Source organism: Panthera onca, chromosome D2 (genome assembly GCF_046562875.1).
Source record: "Panthera onca isolate mPanOnc1 chromosome D2, mPanOnc1 haplotype 2, whole genome shotgun sequence".
In the NCBI taxonomy this organism is placed as follows: domain Eukaryota; kingdom Metazoa; phylum Chordata; class Mammalia; order Carnivora; family Felidae; genus Panthera; species Panthera onca.
This window is the reverse complement of record NC_138349.1, coordinates 53,822,975-53,850,857: the sequence shown is the minus strand read 5'-3', so window position 1 is coordinate 53,850,857 and position 27,883 is coordinate 53,822,975. Positions and strand designations below refer to the sequence as shown.

The window sequence follows — 27,883 nt, the reverse complement described above, 5'->3', positions numbered from 1 at the left end:
AGAATGCCTCAAATATGGTGGGGATCTCATTCCCTGAGGTAAACTTTCGGGAAGCACTCTAGTGTAGGTACTCCTCAGGTTGGCCTTCACTGTAACTGAAGAAGTCATGGTCTTGGCAGGTGAATAATGGATTTGCTTTCCCAAATCTCCATTCTATTAAATTACTTGTATGACTAAAATGATGTCCTTTTAAGAACACATTCTCAGAGTGCCTGGGTGGCTCAGTCGGTTAAGCATCCGACTCTTGGTTTTGGCTCAGGTCATGATCTCACGGTTCGTGAGTTCAAGCCCCACATCAGGCTCCGCACTGACGATGTGGAGCCAGCTTGGGATTCTCCCTCTCCTCCCCTCTGTCTACTCCTCCCCTGCTTGCTCTCTCTCAAAATAAATAAACTTAAAAAAAAAAAAAAAAAAAAAACAGAACACATTCTTATGCCTGAACTAGATTATGTAGTTTGTATAAACTAGATTACTTTGCCTTTTTCTCCCTTGAATGTATTTTACACTCTAAGCTTTTGAGTCCTGTTTCTCTATACATAGCAATTCTGATTTCATTGTGGGTTTCTGATTTGGCCACTAGAGATATTGATGACAAGCTACTTATGAGACCTGGATCCAGTACCATCCTTTCAACCCGAAATTGGCCGAATCGAGCCCTGGAGCTTAGTACATCAGCTCTGTCATACACAGTGCAGTCCGCCAGGAGACGCAATCCCCCACCACGTACGCTTCATCCCATCAGCACAAGCCATTCACGCGCTGGAACGCCAAGGCCTGTGGAAGAAATCCTCAGAGGATCCCGAGTGTAGGTTTCAAAGCAGAATTTTTGGAAACTGTGATAAAACTAATGAAGAATTTTATGAACAGAATGAATTTAAATGTAGCATTTAAATATATGCTTAGAAATTAATCATTACATATTCTCATGATTGTTTAAATTCAATATAGAAAAGATGTGGTTACATTTGAATATAATACGGTTATTGGATCTTTCTGTTAGTCTAGCTTAAGATTTATATTTCTACAAATGAATGGCTAGAATACTTCAGTGACACTTATCTAAAGAATAAAACATATGTATCTTATTAAACATCTTCCTTAGTGGGTATATGTTCAGTGAAACTCATCCCAAAATAATAGATCCTCTGAATATTATTCTGTACCATTGGGATCTGCTTATTCTACTGACAATGATAACATTTTAACCTCAGATAAGTACTTGCCTACATGCCAGGAAAAATAAACCTTAGCACTTCTTAGGAAATAACACTAAACATATTCTCTTCCCTTTTCCTACCCTTACTTCACTTTGAGCCTCATAATGCAAAAAATATTTAGAAGCCAATTTTTTAAATAAAATTCTCTCATTAGTTGTTGATTCATAAAACATATTAGGATGTTTGATTCTAAGTCTATGATCAAGGGTATGAGGTAATATGGCTATAACTGTGTTTTGAATTCAGCTTCTAAATTAAGCATATGTCACTATGCTTCTCTCCCAACATGTCATTCGTGGACTTTGATTTTTCAATTTCTTGTTTTAATTTGTCCCCATAGATTCAGTAAGAGATGTCTATACCGACCACAAATCTTTCATGACACCAGGGTTCTTCTCACCTGGTGAGAACTATTTTATTATGTTGATGTTGATACTGATACAGCTATAGATTAAATTTATTGAGGATGAGTATGGATAAGGGAGGACTACTGTTATTAGTGAAAAGGACAATCAAAAGGCCCAGAACTGTGGAGAATTCCATCAGATACGAAATTACAAATCCATAACAGGTTAACACCATGCAGTGTTAACACCAGACAGGGAAAATTTCACAAAGAGCTCAACTTATGCTGTGTGCCCAGGATAAAGTTTCAACAAAAATCAGAAAATACTAAGAAAAATACTATGAAAATACTATGAAAAAAAAAACCAAACTCTGATTTTCCAAAATCCTTTCACTGAGATTTCTTTACGTAAAAACATAAACAGTTTAAAGCATCTGTGCATGACATTAACTCATCTCCTTCATTTCTTTGGTTCTAATTAGTTCTCTTGTATTGTTGTAACTTTATGCTTTCCTATCTTGGTGTTTGCTGGTGGGATCTGCAGTCCAGGAGCGGCGGACTCACTCTCCTCTCCCTCACCAATGCCCCTGAGTCGAAACAATCTCCTGCCACCTATTGGCACAGCTGAAGTGGAACACTTAAGCACTGTGGGGTCACAAAGGCAAACGGTAGGTCTTTCTCCTATTGCCTTTTCCATGTGCTTATGAGACCTCAGGGCCAGCAATTGTGCAGGATCCATGTTCTGGTCTTGATTTATACTGCATTTTGTCAAAAGTACAAACTGAATCCTAATTTATGACAATGGAATTGGAGCTGCTTGGCCTGCAGTTATCATACCTACCTGGGGTGATGTAGGCCATGTACAGCTCTCACTATAAATTAACTGTTTCTTGTAATTTTTGTCTCCTCTGCAGAAAACCCATGGTGACTCCAATCGAGCTCGAAGTGCAGTGGTGGATGAGCCTAACCATCAGCAGCCCCAGGAGAGGCTCCTTTTACCTGACTTTTTCTCCAGGCCCAACACTACTCAGTCATTTTTGGTAAAGCGACATACTTCTATGGTCTTGACAGTTGGGGAAAGAAAATTAAAAAAACTAGTCTGGCAGACTTAAGATTTAATGTAGTAGCTTAATCAACTCCAAGAATAAAAGCTGAGGTTCTTAATAATAAAAATAGCATTAGTAGTACATTTTTTTGAAATTCTAACTGGTCTCTGCCACTTATTCAACTCATAAAAAGAATAACTTAAAATGCCTTATACATGAGTCACAAATTCTAAACAATTTAAATTGTTAAATATTAAATATTTCTGAGAATAAACCAACAAAAAAAATGTTAAACTCCAGTGCATATCAGATCAGCATAACTCATTCTCTAACACTGCCCTTACAGAGTTACACCAGAACTGGTATCAGATTATGATGTGGACTGATGGATAGGTAACTCACCTAAAAAAAATAGAAGTCAACTCTTTGATGTTTGAGATGCTTACATTACCATTTAATGTGCATTTACTAGCCTTTTAAGCAAATAGGAAAACTGAGTTGGGAGTGGAGGCCATGCACTGACCTTGCCCAACTGTAGGCCAGGAGCTCAGCCCCACCTGATCTTTGTGGCAAGAGGGCATGAAGAGCCTCGGGAAGTGAATGGGGCCACACTCAGTGCCCAGGAGCCAGGGGCCTCACATCTTATACCAGTTTTCAGGACGGTGCTATTTGAAGCCCACTTATTCTAACTCATAAGCTTTGAACTGTATCAGCCTAAAGCAATATACAATCCTCCACTGAAAGAGTGGTGAGAACAATAAATTACTGGGATGTTGTATTAGTTTCCTAGGGCTACCGTAACAAATTACCATAGACTGGGTGGCTTAAAACAACAGAAATTTATTCTATCAGTTCCAGAGCCTAGAAGTTCAAAATCAAGGTGTCAGCAGAACAATGCTCCCACTACAGGATCTATGGATGAGGATCTTCTCATCTCTTCTTGGCTTCTGGTGGACTCTAGCAGTCCCTGGCCGTCCTTGCCTTGCAGCTGCATCACTCCAGTTTTCACCTATGCCTTCACACAGCCTTCCTCCCTGTGTCTTTGTCCAGATTTCCGTCTTATGAAGATACCAATCATTGAATTTATGGCTGACCCTAGTCCAATATGACCTCACCTTATCTTGATGACATCTGCAGAAATTCTATCTCCAAATAGTCATATCCACAGGTTCCAAGTGGACATAAATTTTGGCAGCAGCTGCAGGAAGGGACACTTGAACTCAACAGACCTTAGGAGACTTTATTTAGGGGGAGATTCACCAAAACATGACCTAAAGGGAAATGTGAGCATTTCTGATTCTTACTCAATGTGAACTCTAGAAAAGTTTGAGAACCGCTATTAAATCTGTCCTCTCATAATTTGATTCAGGGCACTTGTTAAAGCAGTGTTCCATGATTATATTCTACAGCTAGATTCTCTATAAAACATTTATATATAATTTTCAGTTTCTTCTTTTTCTGATGTTTATAACAATAAAAGTAAGAATTTCTTACCTTAGCTGTGTCTTTCCCAGTTTGCTGTCATGCAAAGGGAGATCAGCTAGTTGCTCGATGTAACTGAGAGCATTATAACTGAGTCCCTGGCTTGGCACTTCCAGACTAGCACTCTGCTCCTACAGGTGAACAAACTATTTTTATGGACCATTTAGCTCACCACAAAAGTTAGTCTGCTTTTGTAAATAAAGTTATTACAGGAGAGCTACCATACTCATTCACTTATGTACCATCTATGACTGCTTTCCCACTCTAACAGCAGAGTTGAGCAGTTTCTAGCAGTACGTACCACAAAGCCTAAAATATCTACTTTCTGGCCCTCTGAAGAAAGGAAGTTTGGTGACCCCAGTAAAAAAAAAAAAAATGGGGCTTCACCAAAAAAAGGTTCCTGAAATGTCTTGATTCCAGTGCTCTGACAGGGAACTGAGAGGGATGTTTTTTATTCCAGAAGCCCCAGCAGGATGGCATTGATAGGTTTTGTTGTTGTTGTTGTTTTTGATATTTACATTTCAGGGTTTTAATCATATCTTAAAAATTTTAAATTATCAGAGGTGATTTTGAAATGTTTGAACTTCATACTGAGAGTCACATTTCAAGTATGGAGATAAAGTCATGGGTGTTTTAATGTTGCTGAAAAGGCTCTGTTCTGTTGTTTTAAACTTTAGTCAGCAGGCAGTCTAAATTAGATAAAATTCCCTTGACAACCATTATAAATACTGAGAAATATTAAACCATATGGATTACTTATAAGTGCTAAAATTATCTTAAAGGCTTATTAATAAAATTTTAGAACTTAAGAAATTTTTAAAAGAAGAACTTAAAAATTCTTACAAGTTAACAAATGGCTTTGTAGGTCCCCGGCTTGGGATTCTTTACTTGAAATACAAGAGTGCACTCAACCAACTTGTCCCTCAGCTGGCAGACAATGCCATTTACATTGCTGTCTGATTTCAAGGTATTCCTTTGTAAACCTACTAACATACATCCTTTGGGGGAAGTCCCATTGTAAGAAGTGTCTCATCTTTTCTGTTTTGCAGCCAGATACACAATATCATTCGGGTGTGGCTGAGTATCCTCATCAGGCCCCACCTGGTAGGGGATCTGCAGTGACAGGTGGGACCATTGCTCTTCTTTTACTATGTGGCTATGTTAAGACCCTGTCTTTGTCTGTTTTCTATGTTTATTTTCCCTTCCTCCAGATTTTATTATATTTTGTTTTCCTACATCTGTAAATCATCTCAAATTCCTTTGGAAATGGCATATAATAAAGATCAAGGAGACCTCTATTGCCCAGAGCCAAGTTCCAGATTCGTTTTCTCATATGTAAATTAACTTCTCACCACTCTGGCAAAATAGATAGTACTTTCTTTTCTTCAATCTAAAAAACTTAAGTGAAATAAGTCATTTTTATAACATTCAAACACTGCATGGGTTTTATTATGTAGATCCATATTTCTGTAGAATAAACTTGCTATGGTCAGTTAACCTGCTAGGCCAAGGTAAGAAAAGAAATTTAAAAATGACAAGACATGCAGAGTCTTAGTCTATCCCATTAACTTTTATTTCTAAGTCATATTCTATAGACTGTATTTTCATAGGAAAGGAGAAATTTTAAGGATATCTTAACTTAAAAGTTATCTTCCTATAATGGTCTTCTCACCACATCAGGGTCATTCTCATTATGCTGTAGGTGAAATATGGAAGTACTAAGCAGTTGAAATGTTTCCTGTTAATAAGATTAAAAAATAATCTGCCTCAAATTATCTGTCATCCAAGTAAATTCTCTTGTTCAGTTCCTATTTGCATTTTTTGGCAGTCTCTGAATGCTTTCAGTGGATTCTTTTCTTGGATTAGTAGTCCTCAAAGAGACACAGTGCTGCCTCTGAGCTATAGTTACTCCATTTAGCCATGTTGATGGCCAGTTATAACATTTAGATAAGTGAAACAGACATATTAGTCTGTTTTACTTGGTGGGTTCTTCTCTAGAACTAGGTTTCATATCTTAATACAGACTTGCAGGTTTGACACGATAAAATAATGTAAATGTGGTTCTTACTGCCTTGGTAAATATATACTTTATTACTTAGTACCAGTCTCCAAATTTCAGTCCAACTGATAATTGGAGCAAAAAAGCCCTTAGATATAAATTTGAGATTACCAAATCTAAAATGTCTACTAATGTTACTTTATGATGTCATCTTTGTCTGACAGGTCCTCAGTTACATGGGTCTACAAAATCCCAAAACAGAGGTGGACCAGTCTCTAGAACCAAGCAGGGACCATAGGGCAAATAGAAGAACCTGCTTCAGGCTGCAGGGAACACGTGAGAGAATTTCATGAATCAGTGTCCAGTCATCTTGTGATGCGAAGCTTGGATACAAAAGAACTTAAAACCATCTTCATGAAGTGTTAATCTGGTGTAACTGAGGAAAAAAAAAAAGAATATCCGCCAAAGATTACATGGGTACTGTTTTTCCAGTTACCATCTTCTTTCAGCATTAAGTTAACCTACTCCACTGGACAGCAGAATTTGTATCCAAAAATGTAACAAATGAATAATTATCCCCAAATCACTGCTCATGTTGTCTGTTAATGATGATCAGTTCAATTATAGGATTCTGTAAGAGTCTATGAAGACTATACATACACAAAAAGCAGCAAATGATTGTTTGATAACATGAAGCTATATCACTGGCTTCAGAACACTTCCACTTGTATGAATTTCTGGAGAGTTGTACTCATTTTTAAGGCATTTTTAGGAGACAGTTCTGTCAAAACTCTGAGCTACTCATCAAACAGATGTTATTCCTAAAGCTTTCTCTTTAGATGTCCAATCTTCTAGGCAAAGAGGTATGGAAGGGGTGAGTAATAAAGACATAAATGTTGAACACTGGTTTAAAGTAACTTATTTAATAAGTCATAATGTATATATATTTTCAGACAGGACAGCTCAACCTCACAATGCCTGCTTGATATCAGATTATGCTTCTTTTCTTCTTAAAGGACTCTAGTGGTTATATATATTTTTTTAAACTATTAAATTCACCTTATCAGATTTTCTTCTTAAGTTCTAAGTCAACTTGAAAATTTATAGAATCTGCTGGTAAGCCAGCAATGCCTTAAAATTTCAGAAACTCTGGTAATTGGTCTAGTATAAACATATCCTAAGAGCAGAAGTAGAGAACTTCAACATTCTTCTGATTTCACCATGGACTTTTTTTTGGAGGACATTCATAAATGCAGCATAATGCAGGTTTTAACTATGGCTTAAATTTATTTTATTTAAATTTCATTGAACTTTAATTTTGATGACCCTATAAGTTTTAAATCTTATTGTTAATCTTCAGAGTGGATAAATTCAAGTGACCATAAATAGGGGTATTTTTTTTATTATATCAAGGTGTACTAATGCTATCATATAAAGAAGACAGATGCTTTGAACAACCTGCCTTAAATTATATTTCCAACACAATTAAAGAGTATTTTTTAACCTGTGTGTAATCACAAACTGAAAGTGTTTCATGTGCTTACCTCAGTTATCATACATAAAGCTCAGTAACAGAAGGGCTGTGTTATGCATATGGTATTGGATACGTAAGTCTACAAATCAGAGATATTAAGTTAAACAATTGCTAAAAAAATTTCCATATATTCCAATGACTATATACCGGTCTGACTAAATTAGTAAAAACCTGTACTTTTCTCACAAATCAATACCATGAGTGCATAGTAACAAACCACGGGATCAAGATGGTCTGCCTTTCAAATGTAGAGAGTCAGAAGACACCTCTGAAGAAGTCACTTAGCCCAATTCCCTCACCCTTTTATAGATGAGGAAACAAACAACCTAAGAACACTCAACAGTTACAGGTAGGACAACTTCTGTTTATGATACTTAAACCAGACTACCTACTATAAATAAGCTGACTAGGATTATTTTTCTTCCCTCTTCTCTACACACCTTCCATAGTTTCTCTAGATCACAGATTTTTAAATGATCACATAGATCATTTAAAAGGCCCCAAAACTTAATAGTCCTTTTTAACCTGTTTATTTCATCAGGTATTAAGTCTTACAAAGATGCCTGAGGTAATCTGAACATGTTTCTCCTACACTTCAAGCAGAGTACAAAAGCTGGCTGAGTAAAACAAAAAGGAAAGGGGATCTATTCAAGAATATTAAGCCCGAAAGTAAACTCGCAAATATGTGAAAGACAGATGTCCAGCAAGTGTTTTGAAGGCTTTCTAGCCAGGTAGAGTTACTGTTCTAATAAACACACACATCACTTCGAATACTCTGCAGCTGTGTGCACACTCTTGTGTGCCAAAATGACAACTGCTAAAGGCTATATGGGACAGACCCACATTCCAGATAAGAGTTTCTTGCACAGAAGACCCATAGAAGCAAGTACTGTCAGGAATACACCACTCACCCCCATTCCCTCAAAAATCACCACTAAACTCCTTCATACAGGACCTCAAAGAATGTCAGGGGATTTCTAGGGTTCCTAAAATCAGGTTGAGAGATTCTGCGTGGTTTACAGAATTGATCTGAATAATCTAGGCTGGAAGGACAATTTTTCTCAAGGGCAGGGTTGACTTTTGTCTTCAAATCTTGACTGTACCTTGCCTGTAAGGGCACCAATTAACACTTAAAGACTTTTGAAGAGAAAATTCCATTATTTCTTTTCTTTCTTGAGAGGCGTTTTTTTCCCTCCTCGTTTAGAAGGTTTGCAGTACTTTGCTTCCATCTGAGCCAGAAAAGTGTCCATTTCCTTTTGCCGATCCTTTTGTCTGCTCTGTTTAAGAAGTTAAAACACAAGCTTTCAAAACACAAGGCTATCCAGAGACAAAAGTACTCAGTGGTTGCCAAGGGCTGGTGGAAGGGAGAATGGGTGAATGACTGCTAATGAGCAAGGGATTTCTTTTTAAGGCGATGAGAATGTTCTGGAATTAGTGCTGACAGTTATACAACTTGATGAATATACTAAAAGCCACTGCATTGTGCACTTTAAAAAAATGAAAACATGGTATGCATGGTATGCAAATTATGTCTTAAAAGAAAACAAAATATCCACAACATCATATATACACTATAATGAAAATATTAGCAGAAGGAATCAGAACATGAAAGTGGTGACAACCTTTAAAGACAACCTGTCAAGTTTACCTGAATGACTGCTTTCAAATTATCTACTCCTTCATCAAGGCCCAACTCCTTCCTGCTCATTTCTGCTTCTTTAGCCTCTTCCTGAGCCTAAAACAGAAACTCACATGAGACTCCATGGAAACTTAGCATATACTAAAAACATACCCTCTTTCCCAACACCAAATCTATTAATAACCTTTCAATTTGAGGATTATACAGGTTAAAAGGACACAATTACATAAATATGTCATTCATTAAAAGACAAAACAGCTGACAGCATGCAGTAGATCCTCTGATTCCAATAAGCATTTCTGAGTTTCCCTCATTTCTACTAGCTAGGGGTAGCAAGTAGTTTGGTATTCATAAGCCACATGGTGGTAAGAATGAAAACAAAACACTAGAACTAGGAAAGGTCATTTAACCAAGGATGCCCTCAAAAATGTTGTCAAGATACAGGCATCTCAGATTCCTCTCCTCTGGAAACCCACTTTTTACATGTGACTTGTGGCAGCCTTGAGAGTAACCCTGGCTTAAAATTCCCAAGTAGTCAGAACAAATACTAACAAACTCAGTTTTAACCTTTCTTTACCTGATTTCAAAGCCACCTTCTGCCAAATTTTCCTAGGGCACTGATTCCAAAATACAACAAGAATATCTTGAGAAAGGTTAATGAGTTTGTTCTTTATTTCAGAGCAACAACTAACACTATAATAGGTCCCAAACCCCGGCAAATTTTCTAAATAACAATGAACACCATTAATACTGGGAATGATGATACATTAGGATTTTGTTATTCCAATAAAAAGAGTTTCCATGCTCTACTTTCAGTCCTTGTATTCTACTTCTGTCTTTTAATACTGTGTACCCACTCCCCAGGTTTGGTGGAGTCTCTCTCAAAACTATACCATCCCCCATCCCCCAATTCTAGGGAAGTTTCTCAAGCCAATATCCTATCACTGGATACAGCTGTGCTCAATTTCACCAGAGAAAATTATTACCAACTTAAATGGTCAACTTGAGCCTAAACAGATATAGCTTATGAGCCCAAATGATTAATACTATTACTTTTTAAAGTAGGCTCCATGCCAAACATGAGGCTTAAACTCATGACCCTGAGATTAAGAGTAGCATGCTCTACTGACTAAGCAAGCCAGGCACCCCCAAAATGATAACCTTGATACACATTCCACCTTGCTCAACAAATATGTACACACACACACACACACCCGAGCTCACCCCTGGTATGTATCTTGTATCAAAGCTGCAGACCTACTTCCACCTCCAAATCTTACACTGTCTACTTTCCACAGAGCTCCCATTAGGAAATCCAGGTTGAGGCAATGGTTACTACCCCAGAAGACCAGACACACAGATGTTTGCTACCTTGAATCCACTCCCTCCCAGAATCTCAGCTGTTCCTAAATTACTTTCCCCTGCCATCAACCCTCCTTTACCAATGCCACAGTATAGTAAGGTACAGAGGCCACAATCCTGGGTTCCCCACAATAGTGTTTCTCTCAAAGTGTGTTTGGGAATACAGTTGCATCAAAATAAACTGAATCGTTTGTATAGAAATATATATTCTAGGCCTAACTCAAGAATCAGTCTGGGCAAGGGCAAAAGAAAATCTGTATTAACAAGACACAGTGCCCCCCCTCCCCAAAAGTTTCTGTCATCCTCTCCCCATCCCTTAACTGAGTGAGAACCACCATCTAACCTATGTATCTGGACTCCATTAATTTATCTCTTGAGGAATAAAGAATATTTGTGTTAAGATGATATTAGTTTAAAAGAAAAGATATTAGTTAAACCATACACATAGTAAAATCCTGTTGACCACAACATACTAGGGAAAAAAAGTTTCTCTTGATGAGCTGGCATGCTCATTTCATTAGACAACCACTATTTAATAAGTTAACCCTGATTCGCATTTCAGTAATCTATATATTTGTTATTGTAAATACTCTCATATTCTCTTCGGAAGCAATCAGGATATAAATAATAAATTGCGTTCAAAATCTTACCCTCCTTTTTCTTGCATTCATCTTTTGCTTCGATTCTTTGACAAAGGCATTATAGGATGGGATCTCGCCAGCATCAATGGCTTGCTGAATAATGTTCCTTATCCTGGGTTCCTCTGTGTACTGCACACACAGCACAGACTCCATGATCTGATCCATGTCACCCTTGAAATCCAAATAGGCCTGTTTAATATCTGCCAGCTCTTCTTCAGAACCTTTGTATGTCTTTTCAAAAGCTTGAATGTCTTCTAGAGATATCTGAACAGAGACATATACTTTAGCTTTAACTGACAATTTTATTTTAAATAAATAAAAAGCATACTAGTAAAACTAGATTTAGGTGTTGAAATATTTCCCCCCAAGTACAACAGTTGCTTGAGTTGAAATTGTTGCAAGGAACCACGTTTTCTATGCCAAAGCTTTTCCAGAGTTCTCCCTGCTCCACCTTCACAACTACTAAATTATAGACCAGGAAATTTTAAGTGAAGTCTCCCGGGAAAACTCGAGACTTACATGTGGATATGTACAATGAAGCACTATCTCGTAAATATTAAACTACCTTTTTCACTACAATCGCTCCACATCAACAGTAAAGGCTCATTTAAATAGATTTATTCTTTGTATCTCCTGAGGAATGCTTGCTTGTATGTGTGTATACATCTGTATTTTGAGATGAAACAAATTCCTCATTCCTATACAACACAAAATGCAATGCCTTAAAGGCATTCAATAAACGTTTGTCGAATGAATGAACAGTCACAGAGAAATCTCCAGAGTCCTCTACCTTTTTAAAAAGTAATCTCCAATACGTCTCCCAGTCCCGATCTTGGTTGAGCACATCAGAATCTTCGTCCACTGTTCCCTGCTCATTGTACAGTGCTCTCTGCTCTTTGTCGCTCAGAACAGAATAGACTTTCCCGAGGATCTGTGGGGAAAGAGCATCCAAAAGTCACCCTCTGCATTCCTCACTGAAACCGCGCTTGAGAACTAAAGATTAGAAAAAGCCAGACCCGGCTGGGCGCACTCCGCTGGGGCGGGGCCAGTCGGCCAAAAGACCAAGAGAAACCCAGGAGGCCAGTGGAGCGGGGACTCACGTACCTGGAAACGGCGGGTGGCGTCTTCTTTGTCGTCCTCGCCGACCCGGTCCGGGTGCACCTGCAGAGACACCTTGTGGTAGCCGCGCCGGACCTCGCTGTCCGAGGCCTCGCGCCGCACGCCCAGCACTCGATAAAGGTCGGCAGTACCGAACACTTCCTCGCACAGCTCCAGCAGCCCCATGGCCAGTAAGGGCAGGGAGCGAGCTGCAAACTCCGCAAAAACTGCCGGTTCCGGCCACACTGCCTATCGCTCCGAACTGCCTCCTTTTCCCGCGCAAAAATACCCAGGGCGACTGCGTCACAAGAAGCGCCGGAGGGGTGTGGCCAGGACGCCGCACTTTACGGCGGCTGCAACACGAGGGCGTGGCCAGTCTAGAGGGAGCTGCTGTGGGAACCTCCTTCCGCGTGGTTAGCCTTTACCGCCCAGTGCCAGGATGCCCTCCTCCCCTTACTCAGGAAATCTGGCGCCTATCTTCTCCCCAGTGTCCCAACGCATAAGCTTATTTAATATATGGCAGGTCCATACTACTCGAATCTATATATTGCTGTTTTGTTTGCCTTTTTAATGTAAAAAACTGCATTAGCATTGACATTTGGCAATTTGACATGGTTCAACGATCCAGACAGGAGTACACAGAACGCGCAGACCCAATAATTTTGCAACCTACAGTCTGGGACTGCTGGGTAAGGGCTTTCCCTCGATTCCTGCAAGAAAAAAAACCCTAAACCAAAAGCACAAAATACCGGTCTTTTAACTCTAACGTTTATTACAGAATCATTCCCATTTACCTTTCACTTTGGTGAAGGTAACGTGACCCAAACCCTCACCTTAGTAAAAATAAAGATGCTGAAGAAAAAGCTTTTTTTTTTTTTTTTTTTTTTTTTTTTTAAATGCTTTCTAAAGTGCAAAGCTGGGTTTGAGCATGTTGAATTTGATGCAATCAACTAGAAGATGGTAAGAAACTGTCTCAGGAGATCCAAAACAAGGCTAGAGCTTGAGATAACCTTGGAAATCAGGGACAGGATGAGCTCACACAGGAAGTGTGTGTATACAGATCTTAGGCAAAGGATAAACCAAAGCACAAAGTGAATACTTGAGTTGGCAGAAACTCAGTAGCTCAAAATAATACCTTAGCTTAACTCATTTCCCAGCAGTTCCCCTTGCTGGTCAATACTTTTCAGAATCATTCTCCTCTGATCTACAATTACAGTTTACCCAAAGATCTTGAACTCTCCAAAGTGGATTATTATCTTTAACTTCCAGAGTTCCCATGGTTTTCATAGCATTTCTCATTCCCAGATTCCAGATCAAATCCAGGTAGTCAGTTCTTCTTGGCCTTCTCTGCCTTCAAAGTTCCCTCAAAGCAAGGGAGGCCAACCAGTGACACCCCTGGGACAGACTTGATGATGCCATAATGAGATGGCTGGTAACTGTCCTCAGAATACAAAACCCAGAGAATAAAATAAATTGGTACATTGATAGCCCTTTAGTATCTCCTCTATAAATCTCCCCACCCTGGTCTCATGCCAGAATTTGAAATCTGTACTATTCAGGGTGTGCGCTAAAATTCTCCAATCCGTGTCCATGGTTGTCCTGCAAAATGGTGGACCAGATAATGTGACATCTTGGGTTTTGGGCACAGCCCATCATTTATATTGCCAAATTCATGATACCTAAACCTCATCCTATCACTGGCTTTTTCAGTGGACTTTTGAAAAGCCCCTCATCTTTGCTCATCTCACACCCACCCTGCTCCAGACACTCTAATATGCTGTAAAGGGCTCTCCAGGTATGCATAGTGGGCTCTGAATCCTAGCTCTGCCCAAATGAAAATAGGTGGCCTTGGTCAAGTTTCCACCTCTGAACCTCAGCCTCCCATCAATAAAACAGAGACAATCCTACTCACTTTCATGATACCTAATAATCCTCACAAATAACCCTACTTGTAAAGAGCTGAGAATGTACATAGGTACTTTTCAATATTACCTTTCTTCCATTTTCTTATTCTTAAAATAGGCTCTTACAGCCTAAAAGCTCATTAAAAACTCTACCTTTGTAGGGCGGCTGGGTGGCTCAGTCGGTTAAACGTCCGACTTCAGCTCAGGTCATGATCTCATAGTTCTTGAGTTCGAGCCCCGCGTCAGGCTGTGTGCTGAGAGCTCGGAGCCTGGAGCCTGCTTCGGATTCTGTGTCTTCCTCTCTCTCTGCCCCTCCCCAACTCATGCTCTATCTCTCTCAACAATAAATAAACACTACAAAATTAAAAAAAAATCTGCCTTTGTAAATTTGAGATTATGTGTCAAACAAGACAATATAAATTTATAATTACAAAAAAATAATAATAAGCAAAGTAACTGTGTCTTTGAGCTAGTGGGATGACCATAAGTGATTAAGGAAGGAATTGCTCTGATGGACCATGGACAGGCTGGCTGGGGGCTGTCAAACAGGGGTCTTGGAAGGCAACAGATTGTAAAGTTGCCCAAGAGATCCAGGGCCCAACCCAAGTCCAACACACCCCATAGTCATGGTCTTTCTCCCAGATGAAGGCTGAAAAATCGAATTAGTACCTAGACCCAGCTTTATGTCAGAAAGAACAAATCTCTCCCTGAGCCCTGCTCAGGCCAGGCCAGAACATGGGTGACTTAGAAAACTCCATTTATTGACCTCCAAATCTAATAAAACTAAGTGCTCTGCACAGGTGTTTTAAGAGAACTTTGACCTTATTCCCAATGCTCTGCTCAAGCTCAGCTGAAGTCAGCTCGTTTTTGTTTCTGTAGCTTCTGTGTCTGTTTTCTGAGATGCTAAGAGGACTTCACGTGCCCGTTTCCTTCGCAGCCTCTCAGCATTTGTGATCATCATGGGATGCAGAGGGAAGAAGCCAGAGAGACCTACAAGCAACAGGATTTTCACTCATTATAACATGGAAAAAGGAGTCTCCACATTCAAAATGACAATTAGAACACAACTTCAGCTCTCACTCCAGTCCTGATCAGCCTGAGGTAATGAAAGTCATTCTTGAACTACTATCATCCTGAAACTGACTTCAATTTAAAATCCCCTCAATGAAGTAAGTCTAGAGCTAAGTTACCCAGAAGCTTCTCCACAGGCTTAGAGAGGTGAGCCCCACAGCCGATCCAATGCCGGATCCGGTCCAGGTTGAGAGCAACGATTTTCTCTCCATGACTGTTGGGCAATGGATCATAGGAGCCCAGCTGCTCCACGAAACGGCCATCCCTAGGGCACTTGTTGTGAGCAGCCACAATGCGGTAGAAAGGCCGGTTGGTACAGCCACTCAAGGCAAGGCGGATGGTTAAGTGGCCTCCATGGTAGGCCTTGCAGAGGACAGTAGCTATAGAGAAATAAACGGTTAAGACACAAGAACTGAGTACACAAAATGGACAAAATGAGTTAGATAAACAAGCCCCTTCTTCAACTGTGGTATCTTTACATCCAATCAATTATTGTCAATCTGGTTTAAATATTATATTCTTTGTGAAACTCCTCTCGTGCTCTTCAACGAGAAGTGACTACCTCCTCATCCCTCAATCCACTCAACACCAGCCTGCCATTTAATAGCTCTGCAACCACAACGGAGCCTCAGCTACCTCATCTATAAACAGAATGCCATTTGTTTCATAGGTTTTCAGCAAAGATTAAGGAAGAAAAAACTGAGGAGAGAGCTAAACGTAAGGCTGTTTCAGGTTGGGGTGGCCTCCAACTCGCCCTGGAGAAAGCTGTTTCATTCATCTGGTCCCATACGCCACCACCTCCCCCCCCCCCCCCCCTTACGCCGACGAGCTCCGCCCGGAAGCTCACTCACTGAGCTGGACCATGGTGCAGCCGCCGTGCGCCGCGACTTAGGGCGCCAGGTGCCGCGCCTCGCAGCGCCCCGCTGTCCGCACTGATCAGCGCTACGGCTTTGGAGGGGCGAAGGACGAACACCGAAGTCCACACTGCCGAACCTGGGGCGTGACCTGTCCGTGACCCAAGCCCTAGCGCCCTGGTGGCGGAAGCAGAGTCCACTCGCCCCGCCTCTTCCGCTTTTCGCTCCTACCCTTCCCATAAGGCAACGTTGCGAACCCTAATGTACCTTAAACTGCTGCAAAAAAGGCGCGTTGCAATTGCGTGTAGCGGGGGTGGTAGTGCGAGCCGAGCTGAGTGGGCGCTCTCGGTCTTCATTGGACAGTGGGTTCCTGCTAGAGTGAGGAATATTGGGAGAATCCAGGGGGGCGGCCAGGAGAATTGCTAAAGTGCTCTTAAATCCATCCTTCCAGGGAACGTGTTTTGGGCACCTGTTTAGAGCCAAAGCCACTGCTGAGAAGGCCTAGCTGAAAGGGCGCTGTCCCTGCCCCTAGGAAGCTCATAGTCACGTGGGGGAGACGTAGAACCCCACACCAGAGTTGCTAAAGGTGGTCAGTGTACAGTCCTGGGGCAGCGGAGGAGAAGGCAAACCCGATACTTCCTTGGTGCCTCAGGAAGACTTCATAAAGGAAGTAGCGTTAGAGTCGAGGCTGTAGAAGAACAATAAATGAATGTGGAGTTTATTTTATCCTTCTATGTTTATTAATATGCCTTTCACTTTCCCTCCTATACCTCCACCTCCCTCCTCTGCACCTTCTTTAAAAAAAATAAGAAAAAGGAGTCTTTATTTCTGGTTTTGCTATGCAGTGATCTAGAAGAAAAGGAGTGAAGGATGGTTCCTTTGTCATCTCTAGCCCTAGAATAATGGTCTCAGTTGTGAGTTTTCCATCCATTATAGAGTAATGGACTCTCCTTGGAGCCCTTGTGATTTAGATCCATGAAGATACCCGGGATTAGAGGTAATGAGCAAAGACCTCTCTGTTCAGTTCTGTTCACCATTGAATCCAAAGGGTCTGGTCACAACTAATGTGTTTGTCCTAATACAGTGACCTAGCATAGCATTCTTACTTTAGGCCCACTTTAGAAATTGATACCTTAATTCTCAAGTTCCAGGAAGTGAACCAGGCCAGAGACTTTAGCAGTTGACGTCCTAAAGGAGTGATCTGATAAGCTTTTACCAGAAACCTTAATAACGAACCCACTATACCTTAATTATAGAAATAATTATGTTCTTACATATACTTCAGTATACCTTAATTAACTCCAGAACCACACTGATGAATTTTTAATATCTTCCATTTTTTATTGTCATCTAGTTTACAGTAGTCATTTGTAAAACATCCCAGGAAGGGCTATCCAGTAAGATAGCCCATGGAAATAAATGAACGAGTTTCTGTTCATGGTGTTGTCCATTCCTGGGCCTCATGTGATGAAATATCCAGGGTTTAATTTCTCTGGGAAGGAAAGAAGTTCAGAGTCCCATACAGAATAGTCTTCAGATGGAAGGATGTCAGAAAGATGGATTTCCAAAGCCAGCTGCCTCCTGTACCATGTGGATCTCTGCAAGTAGAGTCTCATCTTTCAATTTCAGCTGCATAAGAAGATGGAAGGGGAGGAGACATGTCATACCTGATATATCTTTGTGGAAACCCCTCATTTACAGGGCCACAGTTAAAGAATATAGTTCCTTGGCATGAAATTGTCTCTTCCTATATTCCCTATTTCATGGTAGCTCCATTAAAAGACCTCAGAACATTGTGCTTACATGGACACATTCACTTTATGAAAATTCAAGTAGTATAAACATTTGCAATTTGTGTATTTTTTTGTAAAATAACTTTAATAAAGTTTACTTTTAAAAGAGTTCACATCATCACCCAATCTATCTTGACTATAATATTCCAATTTGGCAAGTGACAGGAATCAAAGATACTAGATTTAATTTTAGACTCTAGATGTGTAGTAGAGATGTCTAGTGGCCACTAAATACCCACTCTCCTTTCTTACTAACAAAATCTTCACTTCTTTTCAGGGCAGGAATGCAGCTAGCTAAAAATCTCCATTCCCTTCTTCCCTTAGATCTAGGGGTAGTCTTACGACGAATTGTGGCTAATGAAATGTCAGCTAAAGTCACTGCTGCTTTTTCCCCCCCAAAAGTAGATACTTTTCTCTGGAAATGATTTTCTTTACCATCAAATTCTATGTACTTGTGAAACATCTTTATTTTTTTTAATCTGAGTGTAGTTGATGTACAATGTTACATTAGTTTCAGGTGTAGAACACAGTGATTCTACAAGTCTATACATTACACTAATAAGTATAGCTAATAAGTATAGCTACCATCTGTCCCACACACTATTACAATACCATTGACCATATTCCCTATGCTATATCTTTTATCCCCATAAAGTCATTGCTTCATAATGGAGGTGAAATAGCTAGCATGTTTTCTTTGTTCTTTCCTCCCTTTTGTTCTTTATTGTGCCTGAAACATGTATGTGGTGGCCTGAGCTACAGTGGCTGCCTTGCAACAATGAAGGATGGGAACTGCATGCTGTGACTGAAGCAAAGAGATAGAGTTTAGGTCTTTGATGACATTGTGGAGCTGGGATCCCAGCCCTGGGCTTTTCATTTGATAAGAAAAATAAAACTCCCAATTTTTTTAAGCCACTATCTTTCAAGTCAAATTATCTGTAATTCATAATTAATAGAATACAATGGAGGTTGGCAAACTACTGTTCATGAGCCAAATCCGGCTGGCTGCCTGTTTTTGTAAGTAAAACTTTTATCTGAAACACAACCATGCTCATTTGTTAATGTATTGTCTATGGCTCCTTTTGCACTACAAGGGAAGAGTAGTAGATGCAATAGAGACAGTTTGGCCCACAAAGCCTAAAATATAAATAATCTTGCCCTTTACAGAAAGTGTGCTGATCTGTGGATTAGACCAACACCTTCAGTCTACACACGAGGAAAATGAGGCCCAGAGAGGTTAACACAGTAAAGTTAGTGGCAAAACTAGGACCATAACTCAGGTCTCCTGACTCCCAGGCCATCTGTCTTTCCATTAAACCAAATTCTATAAAGAGGTAGAAAAAAGGTCCCCCATAGTAATATACGGGTTATTCCAATATATGGGTTATTCCAAACCCAGCAGCAAATGGCAAAGATAGTAAGAAGAGCCTCTAGAAAAATATTCACATCATGAAATGTTGTAAAGTCTTGAATTAAGGCAGCATCTTCCTCCCAGTTTTCCAACCTCAGTACAAGCAGCAGAGGCACCTGCATCATACCTTCATTGTGTACTTGTAGGCCTGCTCAGCTTCCAGTTCCCGTCCAGCCTGAAAAAGAGAGCAGCAGCTGGTGATGATGACATATCATAAACATTACGGTAAGAAAGTACACTGCCACAAACATTTCTACCAAAACAGGATTACCCTCTGGATTCAAAGGGGGAACAAAAATGAAAGGTGATATCAAAAAGCAGATATCCTTGTATATATATGTGTTGCAAATGTATACACACATGCACGCACGCGCACACACACACACACACACACACACACACACAAGAGATATATGAATATTCTTTCTTCATTTTAAAAATCTTAAAGATAACTTGGCCTCTCATTTTTTTCCCCCTGAAAACACCATGAGTCATTTGTTTCTCCCAGGATTGAAGCCATTCTGTTAACAATAGCTAAAACTTACATAATGCTTACTTTGTGATTTATACTGTTTTAATTGTCTATATTGTTTTAAGTGCTTTACACACTTTCATTCCTAGTCCTCAAAGTAATTCTAGGAAAAAAACTGCTATTATTTATAATTCCATGTTCACAGATAGAAATACCTAGGCATAGAGAGGATAAATAAATGCCCAGGGTTACAAAGCTAGTAAGTGGAGGATCCAGGTTTTAAAACAATGCAGTTTGGCTCCAGAGTCCCAAGGTTTTAACTATTGCACTTTATCCTGTCTCGATGCATTAGAAAAAAGCAAATACTGGAATTGCTTCCATGCATATCTGGATATGAGATAAGGACACCTAACTATTTCTCCCAGTTATTTTTTGCATGAAGCACATCTAGGTATTAAATGAGAATAATATGAATTCACTATTATACTTAACAAGTTTGTGCATAACAAATTAGAGTATACAATGTCACTTGGGAAATACATAAATATGAAATACATGCATAATACCTAATATTAAATAAATATGAAAACTACAGAATGTTCAGGCTAGAAGGAAACTTAGAAAATATCTAGTCCAAATTCCTGATCAGTGCCAGTTCATGATAAATTTTTACTAGTTCACAAAACTTTCACTATTTAAGAGACTTTCCTAGGGGTGTCTGGGTGGCTTGGTCGGTTGAACACCTGACTTCAGCTCAGGTCATGATCTCATGGTTCGTGGGTTCAAGCCCCACCTCAGGCTCTGTGCTGACAGCTCAGAGCCTGGAGCCTGCTTCGGATTCGGTGTCTCACTCTTTCTCTGCCCCTCCCCTACTCATGCTCTGTCTCTCTCTGTCTCTCAAAAATACATAAACGTTAAAATTTTTTTAATTATTAAAAAAATAAAAATAAAGGACTTTCCTATAATATATACACTTCAAAGATATCCCCACCTGAAGTTCACTGAATTCCAGGGGAATTTTCTAGCACATCTTCCTTTCCTGTCACTATTACCTTTGTTTCATTTCTGCTGGGGTCCAAATGATGTGAGGATCTAGAACAGCCAAAACAATTTTGAAAAGAGTGACATTTTTTGTTTGTTTGCTATTATGGAAAATGCTGTAATAAACATCCTTGTACATGTCTTCTGGTATTTTTCTTAGGAATATCTAGATATAAAATTGCTAAGTTATAGGTAAGAATTTGGGTAAATAATGCCATATTGCACTTCAAAATAGTTATCAATTTATATCAACAATTCTGAAAATCCTTATCAATGTTGATATCAGACTAATTTTCCCCTGTTTAATGGGTGTGAATTTCTGTCACAATGTCATTTTAAATTGCATTTTCATGATTACAAGTGAGGCAAACTTCTTATCATAAATTTATTGACTTTTACAATTTCCACTTCAGCAAATTGTATATTCCTATCCTGTGACCATTTTTCAATCAGATTATTTGTATGTTTTTTTCTTATTGTAGGGCATATTATATATTTATATAATAGCTATATTATATAATTACATAAACTGTAATAAGTTATAAATTCTGCAAGTATTAAAGTCCTTAAGCTTTATTTTTATGTCTTTTGTTATGCATGAGTTTCTATTTTAAAATTGTTAATTTAGGGGTGCCGGGGGAGCTCAGTCGGTTAAGGACTGACTCTTGGTTTCAGCTCAGGACATGATCTCCCCGTTTCATGAGTTCATGCCCTGCGTCAGGCTCTGCGCTAGTGTGCAGAGCCTGCTTGGAATTCTTTCTCTCCCTCTCTCCCTGCCCCTCCCCTACTTGTGCTGTCGCTGTCTCTTTCAAAATAAATAAACTTTAAAAAAAAGGTTGCTAATTTTATTTTTGGCTAGTGCATTTACAGTCATAAGAAAATTTGCACACCCCGAGGCTATAGAGGTATTCTCTATATTTTCTCCTAAGCAATCCAAAGTTTTGAGATTTAGGCCTTTAAACCAGCTGGAAGTATGTATGCATCCACGTGCATGTTTGGTGAAAGGAACTAATTTTCTTCATATGGATAGCCAGTTGCTCCATCTATATTTATTGAATAGTCCATTTGTTCCTCATTTTGGGGGGCTATACAATCTTTAAAATTGGATTTATTGAAGTATAATTTACATACCATAAAATTCACTAATTTTAAGGTTCAATTGTGCAACCATCACCACCACAATCCAGTTTTAGATGATTTCTATCACTCCCAAAAAGCTTACTAACCTGAGTCCAATATTTGTATAGAGGGTTTTTTTTCCTTTTTAGTCTGAGAGTATATATTTCAAATAATTTTTCAAAAGTATCTTTAAAAATTTTTTTTAAATATTTTAATTTATTTTTGTGAGATAGAGAGACAGAGCATAAGCAGGGGAGGGGTAGAGAGAGAGGGAGACACCAAATCTGAAGCAGGTTCCAGGCTCTGAGCTGTCGCACAGAGCCTGACGTGGGGCTCGAACCCATGAACTGTGAGATCATGACCTGAGCCAACGTCAGACGCTTAACTGACTGGGCCACCCAGGTGTCCCCCAAAGTATCTTGAGTTAGTTTTCTTTTTCCCACCTTCAGTGCTGTTATTCATGGGAAGTAGTTTTGCTGTTATTGTTATGATATGAATTATACAATCTCCCTGTTTCTTGTTGAATTTCTTTAAAAAAAAATGAAACGTTAACATGGTTCCAAAAGTCAGATATGTACAAAAAGTATAATCAGAGTGTCACCCACTCATTGCCTCCCTTCTACTCTATGTCTGCCCATGTCCTAAAGGACCCACTCTCATTAATCTGGTTTTTCCTTCCTGTGCTTTTTTTGCACAAATGAGCCAACCTGTGAATGAATTCTTCTTTTTCCCTCCTTTTTATACAAAAGATGGTATAAAATCTTGCACTTTAGTTTTTTCACTAAACAATATATCATGGAAATCACTCCACATCAGTTCATAGACATCTTCTCCATTATTTTTTTCAGTAGCTTAGTACTCCATTATGTGGATATACCATAGTTTATTCAAATATTCTCCTATGTATGTTGTTTCCAATATTTTGCAATTGCAATAATACTGTAATAAACATCTTGTGCTTGTGTAGTTTTTAGTTGTTGGAGGAAAAGTTTCAAGGAAAATTCCTAGGAAACCCCATTATTTTTAAAAACCATCTAATTAAAAACTAAGTTTCCACATATATGTGGGTCTACTTCTGTCTAGCAGTTATGTTCCACTTACCTATTCCTACCCTAATATCACTCAGTTTTAGTTATCAGAGCTTCACAATAAGTCTTAATATATTTGGTACAAAAGTCTTCACCTCTTATTATCCTGTCCATATTGTCATTATGATTTTTTTAGCCTTTATTGGGCAAGTGAATTTTAGGGTTACTTGATCAAGTTCCTAAAAAAAAACACCTGTTATTATTTTTATTGGAATTGCATTAAAATTAGACATGTGGGAATATTTTCAACTTTGTGTTCTTGAAACCTCCTGTCCATGAACATAGATAGTATCCTTATTAGATCTTCTGTTATGTCCTTCAGTAAAGTTTTACACTTTCATCCATAAGATCTTGAGTGAGATTTTTAAAGTTAGACTTTCAAATTGATTGTTGCTAATGATCTTTGATTTTGATGATATTGATTTTTATATTAATATTTTTTCCAGCAACTTTGCAAATCTACTTCTTTGTGTTAATCTTTATTGAACAGATAATACATATACATAAGTAAAAATCAAAAGGATATGATAAGATATATAGTAAAAGGTCTTGCTTCCACCCTGACCCTATCCACTCTGTTCCCAACTCCTTCCCCCAACAATAACCACCATTCTTTGTTTTTTGTCTACTCTTTCAGTAGTGAAACTTTTTATTCATCTTTCAGTTTGTAGATTCCCTTTTAATCCTTTTCCCCCAATGTCTTTTATGAGTATGTGTGTTGTTGGCATGGTGGAACTTCCAGTACACAAGGATATCTCAGAGATATTGCAGGTTTTGTTCCAGACAAGTGCAATAAAGTGAATATCACAATAAAGCGATGTCCCCTAGTACATATACAAGTTATGCTTACACTATACTGTAGTCTATTAAGTGAGAAATAATAGCATCATGTTTTTAAAAACAATGTACATACCTTAATTAAAAAATATTTTATTGCTGGGGTGCCTGGGTGGCTCAGTCAGTTAAGCCATCTGACCCTTAATTTTGGCTCAGGCCAAATCTCACAGTTCATGAGCTTGAGCCCTGCATCAGGCTGTATGCTGACAGTGCTGAGCCTGCTTGGGATTCTTTCTCTCTTCCTCTCTCTCTGTCCCTCCCCTGTGCACTCTTTTTGTCTCAAAAACAAAAAATTAATAAACATATAAAAATGCTTTATTGCTAAAAAATGTTAACCATCATCTGAGCTTTCAGTGAGTCGTAATCTTTTTGCTGGTAGGGGTCTTGCCTTGATATTGAAGGGTTCTAATGGATCAAGGTGAAGGTTAATGAAGGTAGGGGTAGCTGTGGCAATTTCTTTAAGACAATGATGAAGTTTGCCACATCAATTGACTCTTCTTTCCATGAATGATTTCTCTGTAGTATGCAATTCTGTTTGACAGCATTTTACCCACAGTACAACTTCTTCCAACATTGGAATCAATCCTCTCAAACCCTGCCACTGCTTTATCAGCTAACTTTATGTAATATTCTAAACCTCTGTCAACCACTTTCACAACATCTACACCAGGAAGTTTCCATCTTAAGAAATCATTTCCTTTGCTCATTTATAAGAAGCAACTCCTCATCTGTGAAAGTTTTTTTCACGAGATTACAACAATGCAATCGCATCTTCAGGTGCCACTTCTAATTCTAGTTCTCTTGCTATTTCTACCATATCTGCATTTACTTCCTCCAAAGTAGACTTGAACCCCTCAAAATCATCCATGAGGCCCGTGGTCAACTTCCAAATTCCTGTAAATGTTGATATTTTGACTTCTTCACATGAATCACTAATGTTCTTAATGAAATCTAGAATGATGAATCCTGGATTCCAGATGGTTTTCAATTTACTTTGCCCAGATCCATCAGAGGATCTGATTCTTATCTGGAGTCTATTTCCAAACACATACAGGTTACTGGCAGAATTCAGTTCTTTGTACTTGTAGGATGGAGGTCCCCATTTCCTTGCTGGCTGTGAGCAGTTGGCATTTTAACTTCTAGAGGCCATCCACATTCCTTGATATGTGGTCCCTCTCTATTTTCAAGCCAGCAATTGTGCATTGAATCTTTCTTGTGCTTTGAATTCCTCTGACTTCCCTATTTGTCCCCAGCCAGAAAATAACTCCCTGCTTTTAAAAGATTCACCTGAATGGTACAGGTCCACCTGGATAATCTCTGTACATATCTGCAAAATCCCTTGGGGGTTGGTAGTAGCTTTCCTGCTGGTTTTGTCCTGAATTTCTCTTCTAGCACTTTCCTTTGCCCCAAATCTCCAGTCAGGCCTCATCTTGAGTCTCTTCAACTAGAACTTCACTAAGGAGACCTTTAAACCTGACAAACCATTGTTTCAATGAACAAATCAAAGCACACCTGGTAGAAGGTCCAAACACTCCACCACTAAAATCAAGGAGGAGCTTTGCAGAGGACTGACGAGTGGGATAGAGCAACCAAAATGCAACAACAGAGTGCACACAACACACTCCAAAAACACTTCCTAAAATTCCAGTCCCTGGACAGTGTTTGAGCCCTTTTTAATACAATAGTACTTGCACATGCAGAACACATAAGAAGCTACTAAAACATGTAGAAGACAAAAGCCTACCAAAATGATGAAACAGAAGAATTCTCCTCAAAAGAAAATCCAGAAAGAAATGACAGCCAGAGAATTGCTCAAAACAGATATAAACAATATATCTGAACAAGAATTTAGAATAACAGTCATAAGACTAATATCTGGGCTTGAAAAAAGTATAGAAGACAGCAATCTAGTGCTGTAGAGATCAAAGACCTAAGAAATAGTCACAATGAATTAAGAAATGCTATAAATCAGATGCAATATAAGCTAGACACAGTGACGGCGAGGATGGAAGAAGCAGAGGAGAAAATAGGTGAAATAGAAGATAAAATTATGGAAAATGATGAAGCTGAAAATAAGAGGGAAAGGAAATTACTAGATCATGAGGGGAGAATTAGAGAACTAAGTGATTCCATGATATGAAATAATATCCGTATCATAGGAGTTCCATAAGAAGAGGAGCAAGAGGAAAGGGAAGAAGGTTTATGTGCACAAATTATAGCTGAGAAGTTCTCCAAGAAACAGGCATCCAACTCCAAAAGGCACAGAGAACTCCCTTCAAAATCAACAAAAATAGGTCAACACCATGACACATCATGGTGAAACTGGCAAAATACAAAGATACGGAGAGAATTCTGAAAGCAGCTAGGGACAAATGGGCCTTAACCTACAAGGGTAGACTCATAAGGGTAGTAGCAGGCCTGTCCACTGAAACTTGGCAGGCCAGAAGCGAGTGGCAGGAAATATTCAATGTGCTGAATAGGTATACTATGCAGCCAAGAATCCTTTTCCAGCAAGGCTGTCTTCAGAATAGAAGAGATAAAGACTTTCCCAGACAAAAAAAACTAAACGAGCTCATGACCATAAGCCAGCCCTGCAAGAGATTCTAAGGGGTACTCTGAGTGGAAAGTAGCAAAGACTACAAAGGACCAGAGACATCACCACAAATATGAAACCTACAGATAACACAATGGCACTAAATCCATATCTTTCATTAATCCCTCTGAATGTACATGGACTAAGTGCCCCAATCAAAAGACATAGGTATGGGGAATAAGTTTAAGAATTCTCTGAGCTTTCACCAAGGAGTTATCAAGGCTTAGGATGAAAAGCCGCCTCAGGGTGAAAATGCTCAGTGTAGAACAAAGCATCAAGCAGAAAGTTGCTTCCACAGGATGAAAGTGAGAACAGGTAGAGGCTGAAAGCCCCTGAAGCAGGGTGACCCAGAGCTAATTAGCAAGAAAAATGCCTTGTTAACCCTGAGGTAGCATGCTCTATCTGTCTTAGCCCCTAGAAAAGTTAAGATACATAGACACGGAGCTTGTTGCCTGCAGTAAACGGCCATCTGCTCGGCGCCAGGATTTTGATTTGTCTTGATCCTAACCCTTAACACCGCATACCTTCTAACCCCCTTTCTCTCACACACGAGTTAATGATCACTGTTTTATTGTCTCTTTCTGCATGTCCGTCACGTATGTAAGCCTTCTGATCCTAGTAAATATGGAGAAAGAACCCTTATTCAGGGCTCTCGTTTCCTCCTGGACATTAGCCTCTCTTGTATAAAATTCTACATCCATCCTCTTGCTGGACAAGAGAGAACACCAGACTCAAAGTCTGCAACAATAGGATATCAGACTGGATAAAAAAAAACTAGATCCATCTATATGCTGTCTACAAGAGACTCATTTTAGAGCTGAGGACACCTGCACATTGAAAGTGAGGGGATGGAGAACCATCTATCATGCTAATGGATGTCAAAAGAAAGGCAGAGTAGCCATACTTATATCAGACAAACTAGATTTCAAAATAAAGACTGTAACAAGAGACGAAGAAGGGAATTATGTAATAATTAAGGCTCTACCCATCAAGAAGAGCTAACAATTGTAAATGTTCATGTCCCCAATGTGAAAGTATCCAAATATGTAAATCAATTAATCACAAGCATAAACAAATGTATAGGTAATAATACCATAATTGTAGGGGACTTTAATACTCAGAGCAACGGACAGATAATTTAGGCAGAAAATCAATAAGGAAAGAAAGGCTCTGACTGACACACTGGACCAGGTGGACTTAACAGATATATTCAGAACATTTTATTCAAAAGCAGCAGCATACACATTCTTCTCGAGTGCACATGGAACATTCTCCAAAATAGATCACATACTGGATCACAAAACAGCCCTCAACAAGTATAAAAGATTGAGATCAT

At 39.2% G+C, this 27,883-nt stretch overlaps 4 protein-coding genes across 17 annotated transcripts in view; 1 reads left to right on the top strand and 3 right to left on the bottom strand.

Moving 5' to 3' along the window:
- Window positions 1-6,676, top strand: part of FAM149B1 (family with sequence similarity 149 member B1) — an 87,047-nt gene extending 80,371 nt beyond the window's left edge. For 5 of the 7 annotated variants that reach the window (XM_078434371.2, XM_078434372.2, XM_078434374.2 and 2 more), the window contains 6 exons: window positions 581-805; window positions 1,558-1,620; window positions 2,108-2,231; window positions 2,478-2,603; window positions 5,141-5,216; window positions 6,315-6,676. In XM_078434371.2, the coding sequence (XP_078290497.2) occupies window positions 581-805; window positions 1,558-1,620; window positions 2,108-2,231; window positions 2,478-2,603; window positions 5,141-5,216; window positions 6,315-6,388 (688 nt within the window). In that variant the 3' untranslated portion in view covers window positions 6,389-6,676. Of the gene's footprint in view, window positions 1-580; window positions 806-1,557; window positions 1,621-2,107; window positions 2,232-2,477; window positions 2,604-5,140; window positions 5,351-6,314 lie in introns of those variants that run through there. The other 2 variants (XM_078434376.1, XM_078434370.2) reach the window with 2 other exon arrangements.
- On the bottom strand, window positions 5,140-14,888 carry DNAJC9 (DnaJ heat shock protein family (Hsp40) member C9). 3 transcript variants are annotated; one of them, XM_060642446.3, is made up of 6 exons: window positions 13,586-14,888; window positions 12,371-12,427; window positions 12,057-12,197; window positions 11,276-11,530; window positions 9,273-9,359; window positions 5,140-8,901 (listed from the first exon to the last, which is right to left on the bottom strand). In XM_060642446.3, exons 1-6 carry the CDS (start codon window positions 13,661-13,663, stop codon window positions 8,782-8,784), a joined length of 738 nt encoding a protein of 245 aa, XP_060498429.1. In that variant the 5' UTR covers window positions 13,664-14,888; the 3' UTR covers window positions 5,140-8,781. The 3 variants fall into 3 exon arrangements, with proteins under 3 accessions (XP_060498429.1, XP_060498428.1, XP_060498430.1); XM_060642445.3 differs by having other exon boundaries at window positions 12,371-14,888; XM_060642447.3 differs by having other exon boundaries at window positions 11,276-11,437; window positions 12,371-14,888.
- Window positions 14,889-15,008: 120 nt separating this feature from the next.
- Window positions 15,009-16,448, bottom strand: MRPS16 (mitochondrial ribosomal protein S16). 2 transcript variants are annotated; one of them, XM_060642448.3, is made up of 3 exons: window positions 16,160-16,448; window positions 15,459-15,719; window positions 15,009-15,258 (listed from the first exon to the last, which is right to left on the bottom strand). In XM_060642448.3, the coding sequence occupies exons 1-3, from the start codon at window positions 16,431-16,433 to the stop codon at window positions 15,125-15,127; spliced, it is 669 nt and encodes a 222-aa protein (XP_060498431.3). In that variant the 5' UTR covers window positions 16,434-16,448; the 3' UTR covers window positions 15,009-15,124. The 2 variants fall into 2 exon arrangements, with proteins under 2 accessions (XP_060498431.3, XP_060498433.1); XM_060642450.3 differs by having other exon boundaries at window positions 16,191-16,314.
- Window positions 16,449-17,509: 1,061 nt separating this feature from the next.
- The window catches only part of CFAP70 (cilia and flagella associated protein 70), a 102,807-nt gene continuing 92,433 nt past the window's right edge, over window positions 17,510-27,883 (bottom strand). For all 5 annotated transcript variants that reach the window (XM_078434403.2, XM_078434405.2, XM_078434407.2 and 2 more), the window contains 2 exons: window positions 19,525-19,572; window positions 17,510-17,822 (listed from right to left, as the gene is read on the bottom strand). In XM_078434403.2, coding sequence (XP_078290529.2) covers window positions 17,742-17,822; window positions 19,525-19,572 — 129 coding nt within the window. In that variant the 3' untranslated portion in view covers window positions 17,510-17,741. The remainder of the gene's footprint in view (window positions 17,823-19,524; window positions 19,573-27,883) is intronic.